Source organism: Vicia villosa, linkage group LG7 (genome assembly GCF_029867415.1).
Source record: "Vicia villosa cultivar HV-30 ecotype Madison, WI linkage group LG7, Vvil1.0, whole genome shotgun sequence".
Lineage (NCBI taxonomy): Eukaryota > Viridiplantae > Streptophyta > Magnoliopsida > Fabales > Fabaceae > Vicia > Vicia villosa.
The window spans coordinates 68,041,559-68,051,137 of NC_081186.1; the positions used below are offsets into that span (position 1 = coordinate 68,041,559).

The 9,579-nt window shown below is 33.8% G+C and overlaps 1 protein-coding gene across 1 annotated transcript; it reads right to left on the reverse strand.

Moving 5' to 3' along the window:
- Window positions 1-294: 294 nt before the first annotated feature.
- Window positions 295-2,999, reverse strand: LOC131617355 (uncharacterized). The gene is made up of 5 exons (XM_058888661.1): window positions 2,731-2,999; window positions 2,409-2,544; window positions 1,865-2,002; window positions 1,654-1,778; window positions 295-680 (listed from the first exon to the last, which is right to left on the reverse strand). The coding sequence occupies exons 1-5, from the start codon at window positions 2,772-2,774 to the stop codon at window positions 506-508; spliced, it is 618 nt and encodes a 205-aa protein (XP_058744644.1). The 5' UTR covers window positions 2,775-2,999; the 3' UTR covers window positions 295-505.
- Window positions 3,000-9,579: the final 6,580 nt, after the last annotated feature.

Consider the following 9,579-nt stretch of genomic DNA (forward strand, 5'->3'; position numbering starts at 1 on the left):
TTAGAAAACTTGGGGTCGAAACTGCAAGCCAATTATTTTTTACTCTTCTATAATAAAAAAACAAAGAATATTCAATTCCTCAATATTTACCATAAACCTCCCTCTAATCTACACGGAGTAACTTATAAGAGATCATCATTTTCTTCTCAATTTTAATAAGTAATCTAAATTTCAAAGAATATATTTATTTTTATGGTCATTTTTGTATTTGAATATATGATGAAAAATCATAACTATATACAATAAGAAGTTCTAAGAGGATATCTGTATATTAAAAAAAGAACACATCAAATATACTATCAACTTCTCTTATAATAAATCTATAAACGTATTTCAATTTATTTCCATCAAATGCAGAACTATATAATGATGACAATGCCGATGTGTTATAATTAATACACCAGAAAAAAATAAAGTATATCTCATAAGATTTGTGAAGCATGGAAATGGATTATACAGATAAAGCAGATATGGAAGATGCTAAAATGTTTCATCTCTGTTGTTGCTAATGCACCTCACTTGGATCTGCCTTTCTCTGTAGGTAAAAAGATCCAAGTATAACAGCAATGCCAGTGATGGCTATTGAGAAAAGAAGACGTTTAGTCGAGAACTCATTCTGCGGCCGTGGCCGCTGCCTTCGTTGTTGAACACCTTCGTCTCTTTCAGCTTCCCTCACATTCCTTCAAACAAAATATGCATATATTAGCTTTATTACAATACAAGCAAAATTGAAAAATTATCTATGAAGAATGATTTTAGAGCATGGATGCATAGAGAACAATTATCTATGAAGAATTGACATGGATACGACACTGTTATGTCGACATTAATGACATAGTGAAAGTGAAATACTTGAATGTAACTATATGTCTTAGTGTCATATCGGTGTTGGACACATGTCACACTTTTGATGTGAAGTATCTATATACACAATTATCAAGCCTTGACCCTGGCAGCAGGAATGATGCAACTTTAGGGTCTCTCGTGCGATCAGCTCAGGAAACATGCCAAATGGCAATAACCTAGTCGTATAAAAACAGTAAAACATATTCATTATTCACCAAAAAAAAAACAGCAAACATTTTCGAGAGCAATATGATAGGCCTCTATTTTCATTTGATATAGGCAAATGGTAGTATATGTTAGTTGTTATACTGGTGTTTTTCTATTTCGCTGAGTTTGAACCCTGGCCCTTTATCTCGTTCAACTCCATTAATCTTTAGCTTGAATCAGTTGAACTACCTAGTAAACAATGTCTGCTCGCTACTGGTGTATAAAAGGATGAATCGTAGGGAAGTGGAGGAGGGACAGGATTGGCATAGTAGAATGGACAGACAATCATTTAGTGAGTAACTCGGTTTGTCAGGTTGGGCGGAGAATCCCTTCTTCCTCAAGAAATAGGTTTAGTTTTTCATTTCCGTCATTGCAAGGAATTTACCTCCATCCATAGTTTGTTTCAATTTCATAGTCATTGTCTCTGCAATTGTAATAGCAAAGTTTCCTCTATTTTGAGGCTTCTTCAGTTTCAATATAATTGAATTTCGCAATGATCAATGCATGATTCAGTCAACAAATTACCTATAGTCTACAAGCGGAAAAATTAACCAATGTATTAGAAAATTTGTTATTAATGTGAGTGATGATAGTTCTTACCTTGAAGAGCCAACAGCGCTATCTTGAACGATGCCATTGCACCTAGCTTCATGAATGTATCTTTCACGAAGTCTAACATATTTGTTACAAAGGTGGCACATTTCTGTTCGATTCCCGCATACTTCCTGGAGGTATGAATTACAGGCTAAAATTAGTAAAAAAGAAAATCTGTGAATAGTCTTGTAACTCAGAAGTTCTTCTTAAGCATAACCTGATGCTCAGCTAGATCAACTGCTGGCAGTGGGAATTCACAGAAGTCACAAGTGACAATCCTTTTAGGGCAATTTTCACCTTCATGGATCTTTATAATATCCCGATCCATTGTCTCACTGCACAATGAACAAGAAACCTACACAAATCCACATTTTTGTTTAGAAAACCAACATAAAAGTGGATTATACACCCCCTCACGCCCATGACTGGGCATCTGGAGCGTGGTCATAAAAGATGGGCGACCCGATAGCAGAAACCTAATAGCATGTGGCAAACTCTAATACCATCTTAAGAATTGTGGTTGAACCTATCTCAACCTTTCAAAACTGACTCAACCTTACAAAACTGGCATGTAAGTTGAGAATTGCTCTCATTTATAAACACATGTTCAGACAATATATTATCCAATATGAAACTCCTAAGAATAACTTATACACTGAAAGGTTTAAGCAGATTCTATAGATATATCATGAACTTCATATATTTGTCAATGTCACTACTTTCTGAAAAATCGAGATAAAAGAAACAAAAACTTGACATACTGGTGCATGAGTTGTTAAATAGTGATCCTCAGCATTCTTTTTAGGAATCATATCACCACAAACTTTGCACTTTTGAAGGTTCCTTGAACAATGAGCATCATGCAAGTCAACATTTGCAACAGGAATAGCTCGATCACTGAAACCATCAAATCAAAAAACACAAATCATCATCATCATCAGATTTCAAACATTACAACAACAATTCACATGCTTCAAGTTTCACCTACCAAACAAAAATAATCCAAATTTCTCATAAACATAAAACTACACATAGATTACATAATAATAATAAAACAATTGTAGAGAATTTGAGGTGTTTTACCAGTGAGAACAAATAACAGTAGCTTGATCCAACACAGTTTCCATTGGAGAAGATAGAGAACAAAAAACCAGTTTGAAAATTGAAAGGAAAAGAGAGATCTTGAGATTCGGATTATACGAGGAGATAGATGAATTTTTGTTTGTGTTTTGAGACAAGGTTGGATTCGGTGGATCTTTTGGTTCTGTTTGTTTATGTTGGAATGATGGTTGAGATGACTTTTTTGTGTTTTGAGATTGAATTGATGATTGAAAGCTTTTTTAACTCTTTAAGATGTTGGAAAGTGACATTAGAAGATGTTTACCATACGCCCGATTAGGGTGAGGAGCAGGGAACCACAGCCACTCAACATAACTACTTAACTAGTCCCGAAGCTGGTGTACTCATTCAAACTCGCTCCGAATTTGACCGAGAAAAATTATTTTAATTTAGAATATTTGTTTAGATTATTTATAAGAGCGGTGCTATCTATTTCTAGCACATAATCCATCACAAATGTATCATGAACAATTTTTAACCATTAGATTTTGAATTTAATAAAATACATGGATGTTTCTAATAAAGGTAGGGTGGATATTAATAAAGCAGCAATAGCATTGTGATGTTGTTGTGATAATATTTTTCGCCACAAGTAGCATTGTCCAATGTATAATAATGATTGTTTGATTGATATATTGAAATTCTTATATATATTTTATTACTTAAAATATTTAAAATGTATATTTGAAAATATTTTAGGATTGTTTTAATTTATTATTTATAATGTTAAAGTTCGAGATAGATTATGAGTTTAGAAAAATGAATTATTTTTATTTTAAAAAATTGATTCGGATATGGAGATGAGGGGGAGGGGATAATCGATTACGTTTGGGTTGAATTTTGGGTTTAATTGTTTATTCTCATTCAGATTTAAGGCGGAGAAAAGATATTTTAACTTGAATATGAGTTTGGGTGTGAGGAAGGTGAAACCCGTCTCCGCCCAGTTGACATGCCTAATCATTGTTGATGAAGTTGGGTCATAAAAGATTCATGGTTTGGGTCACGAATGTTCTTGAAGTTTGATGTACTAAAATTGTATTTTTGGTGTATTAAGATTATTATAAACAAATTTTCTCAAGTCATTAAAATTTTAGATTCTAAGCTTTTTTGCTAAGGTCTTTTGTTTTGGGATGCTTGCAAAGTTCGTGTCCAAATGCTCAAATGTGAGGTCCGCTAATAGCAATTTAGATGTAAACGATTTTTAGATTAAGTAATGCCCAAAAGTGAAGCCATACATAATGTTGTATGGAATGCACACACGATGGGCAAAGAACATGTGAGATTTTATCCAAGCGCAGGACACGAAATTTCAGTCTCTAACTTACCTCTCATTGTCTGATAAGTGCCAAAAATACGTAAAATACACATACACTTATTGATTTATTTTACAAGCAATCAATAAAAAGCCCCAATTTATTAAGAAAATATGATAAAACGCCTATATGAACTTCTTAATTGTGTATTTATTAAGTACAAACAAAAGGACCAAGAAAGCATAAAAAACCGACAGAATGCATCATTCAAGCGCCAAAGCTCACTTAGCCAAGATCAAGACATCGCCAAGTCAGAAAAGGGCAACAACAAAACCAAGTGACTTCAGCTAAAAACTAATGCTCGCTTAGCCAAGAACATGGCACTAAAGCTCGCTTAGCCAAGATCAAGACATCACTAAGTCAGACAAGGAAAACAAAAAAACCCAAGTGAACTCATCTTGTTAAGCCAGAAAAGGACACCAAAGCTTTCTTGGAAAAAAATAGGACCTCAAAGCTCGTTAAGCCAGAAAAAGGCACCAAAGCTCGCTAAGCGAGCTTAAGGCATGCTAACCGAGGGTTAAGGCGGCTAAAACCCACTTGAATGAGCTGGCAATTATTTAAACCTACTAATAATTTAAAATAACAAAAAAAAAATCTATCAAAAATTTCACAGAGATATGCAAGAGGTTCCTACACACTAGAAAATTTATTATTGCGAGCTTTGCACTATAAATCGTCCCACATGATTAGGGGTGAGAATATCACAAGCCAAGACATGCCTTGTAAGGCTTTAGCTTGACCTACAATAAACTTTTAAGGTATGAGTCTGATCTATGGCCTATCATAGGCATTTTTATTGGTCTGGCATGACCTTTATAAAGTCTGGTAAGGTCTGGTCCAAATTCATGTTTCATTTTAAGACTTTTAAATAGTCCATTTTACATATTTTTTAGGTAGAAAACATGATCTTTTATATACCATTTAGCATATTTTCAAAAGATATGCATATATAGGCCGACTTATTAGGCTTCATAGGATTTTTTAGCCTAAGTCTGGCCTAATTAATTAAAAAGGCTTTGAAAAAGTCTAAGCTAGGCCTTTTTTATTAAATAGGTCAGGTCAGGCTATAGGCCTATATAGCCCAACATGGCTTATTTCCCTCCCTACACAAGATATTTCCCTCCACTAGATGAAGTAATAAAATTCTTGAATAATTAAAGAATACCATGGCAATATCAAGAAACAACAACTTAAACTTTGGATAATAAGCAGAATCAGTCAACAGATAACAACCATGCCATAATTTCCTCAACAAAACAGTACATCAAGATTGGAAGAGATAATGAATCAGTTCATGCAAGTGACTATGGAAAGCCGGAAAAGCATAAACTCTTCAATCAAAAACCTTGAGACGCAAATTGGTCATTTAGTCAAACATCAACTTGATCAACAAATCAATGCCAACACTCAAACTATCTCAAATGAACACTACAAAGTGGGTGAAAATGGTAGTGATAAAGAAATAGAAAAAGTTGTTGTTAAAGAAGAAACTAGGAAATAAGTTGAAGAAAATAAGTTAGATAAATATGTAAGTGAAGAGGCACAGATAAAAGCTCAAGGAACAAAGGAGAAAAATTGAAAAGTCCACCTATTTAGAATTTACCTAACACATTGACTCCAACTAAGAAAAGGTTGTACTAAAGACTTTCAAGCATTCTTAAAAGAGTGCAAATGAGCGTACCATTCTCTAAAGCCTTTAAATTTTTTTAGCTGTCTCGAATTTGTGAGAGAGAACAGGAAGAATAAAAAGAAGATATATCAAGGAACCTTAATACAAGTTTTAAGCTAATGACATTAAACAATCGCTTATTAGGAGGCAACCCTATTTTCCTGCTTTAAATTTCTCTTAAGAAAATTTTATTTTTTGAACTTAAACACGAAGAAATAAGTTTTGGCCATTTTGCAAATATTTTGCTAGGCAAGAACATTTCCTCGCTAAGTGAAGATTTCACTGACAAAACTCGACAAATAAAATGTTATTGTTGCTAATAGTAACAAAATTCATGTTTTAGATGAAATTTTTTGATTCGGATCTCTAATTACACATGATGATACCTTGTGGACAGTCCAATTTTTTTTGAAGGGAATGGATGCTTTGACTAAAGCTCGCCAAAACCTGTGATATTTTCTTAACTATTTAATTTCAATTATTTCCTTAATATGACCATTATCAAGTTTAAAATACATGAGTATCTTTTGTTCAAAAAATTTGAAAGTCTTTGTCTGAAGTTGTCTGTCCATAGATTGTTCAAATGATATGAAAAATTCAAATGCATATGAAATAAATATGAGATGCAACCAAAAAGGGAGAAGGTGAGTTAGGGCTGATGGGTTTTTCTCGATAATGCACTTAGTTTATAAGCTTGTTATGTGATTAGAAGCAATGATTAAATATATTCTTAGGAAAAGGATTAAATGCAGAATTTAGAATTTTAAAGTGCATGGAGATAAATAACACAAGAGAATTATAATAGTTACCCTTATCAATCAAGGTACATCTACTTCCTCAATTTCTTAGAGCAGTGTTTTAAAAATCGGACCGAATCGGGAACCAGAGGGGTCACCGGTCTGATCAAATTGTTGGACCGGGTATGCTATTGAACCGGCCAAAACCTATCAAAACCGGTGAACCGGCAATTTTAGAAAACCGACGGTTCAAATGTACGCTCTTTTTTTCCGCACACAATGAAGCCGTTTTCATGATTTTTAAAAAAATAAAATTAAAATAAAATTATACTGTATTCAAACCTTATTTGGAACAACTTTTCCCCTGTTTCCAATTAGACCTGGTTTAAAATTTATTTAAATTTATATTTTGTATTATTTTGTTGTGAGTGATGATTATATTTAGAATTTGAATGTAAAAAGTAAACATGTGAAACTATATGTAGGTGTTGTGATATTTTTTAGAGACTAAGTCACCCGGTTTGACTGATTTAATAAATATATAGTATTGCAATAGAGACTGGTTCCTTCAACCTAGTGTCATACCCCAAAATTTACCCGATATAATTCACATCTTTTAATTTGTTTAAGGGTATTGAAATTAAGAGTCATGGGGTTTAACATATCTATTGTTAAACCCAACCTCTTATGAAACCTTTGATCAAGTTTAGGTGTGTATTTAGCAGGTACTTAGGCCCAACCGATGGCCCATATATCTCATTCTAAGGATTTCTTTTTATCATTTTTTGGATATTCTATTACAATTATTTACTTATTATCATTCATATTTTTTTTAACTAATATTATTCTTGGCTATCATTTGGAATTATTAACCTTTTTTACTAATTAATTGAGGTTAATTATATATTAGCTACAAGTTTTTTAATAGTACTAATAATATTATTATCGTTATTAATTTATTTTATTAATTATAATGTTATCATTATTAGAATTATTATTAACTATTATTAAGGGTATTGTACTAATTATTATTACTCAGTGTAATACGGTGAACTGACTTTTTATCGATCGAAATGTCGCGGTTAAGCATGAGTCGCCACCGACTTTTATTTTATCCAAACAAATTCAGAAAGGCTAAAAGAAACAGAAAAAAACCTTTTAAAGAAATCTAAGTTCGGGGGGTAATTTATGCAAAGGGAAGGTGTAAGGCACCCTTTACATCCATGGTTTTCCATGGGCTCTTAATTGCTTTGCTTGCTCGTTTTCAGAAAATGTAGATGAAAAAGGAAAAATGGACTTTAGCTCGTAAATGAGCGTAGCCAGTTTTTGAAGAATTTTGAGAAAAAATATAGAAAATAGAGCATGGCAAGGCAATTAAGGGCAATTACCTTAAACTCAGATGATAAGTCTCTTTTTAGCCTTTCAGAATGAAAGGGTCAATCCTTGCCATAAGTGGGCAGGAAGCCTTTCGTTTGGAGGTTGAAGGGTCGTCGAGATATCATTCGCCCAAAGACTGACCCATGCCATAGAGAGGCAGGTAGTCTAAGGGAATGATCAGAATAGCCTTTCGTAGGCAGCCAGAAGATACCTCAGCCTTATTCGTGGGCAACTTCCGAGGGTCGAGGTCATGTTAGTGTATCGAAGGCAGCATCATTTTAGGGTCTCATGACCTTTTATCGAGGCAACATGGCTGAGGTATCCTCGTATTCGAGGGACTGGCTATTCTGCACAAAATACAAGGCAACAAGGCAACATGCAACAGGCAACAGGCAACAGAGAGGGTTACCCAAAAGCGTGCGTGTGTGCACCAATCACGTGATTATATTCAATTATATTATCTTGTAAATTAGTGAGGCTAATTCAATTTAATGGTTGTCACTCCCTATTTTACTAACCACGCAGATAATATAAGGCAAGAACAACAATAATATGGGGGAGGGGACAATGAAACCAGCGGATCCCTTAGTAGGGTTTGACATAAGTAATAATTAAACAGAAAGAATAAAAGATTAGAGTTTAGGGTTACCAAACTCGTAGCTTTGGCAATCAACGAACCCTGAAAAGGCAAACAAACCAAAAATAGGGTAAGTGTATGGCTAATTCGAAGGCGAACGAGATCATCCCTAAAATAAAGAATAAATAAGCTTAAAACAATGATATAGGCAAAGGTACTTAGCTCTGATTTGATCTGATATGGTTGATAGGGCGCCTTCAAGGTTAACCTTCGTATTTTGGATCAGGCGCGTAGTCGGGATTAATCATATTGCTAACCCTGAAAAGGCACAGAAAATACCAACGATTTAAATTAATTATTGGTCTTACGACCTAATTAATTTAATCGGGTTAAGAAAATTAAATCGAGTGCAAAAATAATTTTTTATGAATTTTTGGAATTACAATAATGCATATATGAATTTTTGAAATAATATGTGAATAATTAATCAATTTAAATCTATGTTGTGAATAATATATATTAAACATTTATATAAAATAAAAAGATTAAAGATTTTTTTTTATAAAGTTTTTATATAGTTTATAAAACAAATTTATTTGAAGAAAAATAACATATGTATATATTATTAAAACAAAATAGAAAATGGCTATATAATTAAAAATAAAAAAATTCAAAAATTCTTAACTTTGGATCCAGTGTGGGCGCGCGCGTGAGAGCATGGTACGCCTGCAAGCTTGGATGCGTTGGATTGAACACTATGACGATCGTATGGCCTGGATTGAGGATTGCACCACGCTACCATGGATAGCCGCGCACCGGATCCACCTGGCCACTAACCAGAGAAGCGCGCGCTTTTATTTCGAATTCAGCCAATCAGACTACGCCACGCAGTCATCTTCTTCACCGAAAATCTGAAACCTCTCTTTTACACCGCTTCTGTATGTACGCTGTAAAAGAGCCGATCTTCTACACCTGCAAAAATACACAAAGACCCCAAAACGAAACGAAAATTTGGCGCGACCCTACCATTGCCATCGTCCAGTGTCCCTGATCATCACTATGGCTCTGGTTTTGCCTAATTTTGGCTTAAACGAAAAGCCCTAACTTTGAGTTTGAAACCCTAACAATGGTAAAACTCAT

What these genes read in the sequence shown, in the direction of transcription:
- LOC131617355 (XM_058888661.1), bottom strand. Translation starts at nt 2,774, where the DNA reads ATGGAAACTGTGTTGGATCAAGCTACTGTTATTTGTTCTCACTG. An exon ending in ATTTAACAACTCATGCACCA is followed by an intron (nt 2,003 to 2,408) that starts GTATGTCAAGTT and finishes GGATTTGTGTAG; the next exon opens with GTTTCTTGTTCATTGTGCAG. An exon ending in TTGATCTAGCTGAGCATCAG is followed by an intron (nt 1,779 to 1,864) that starts GTTATGCTTAAG and finishes TCATACCTCCAG; the next exon opens with GAAGTATGCGGGAATCGAAC.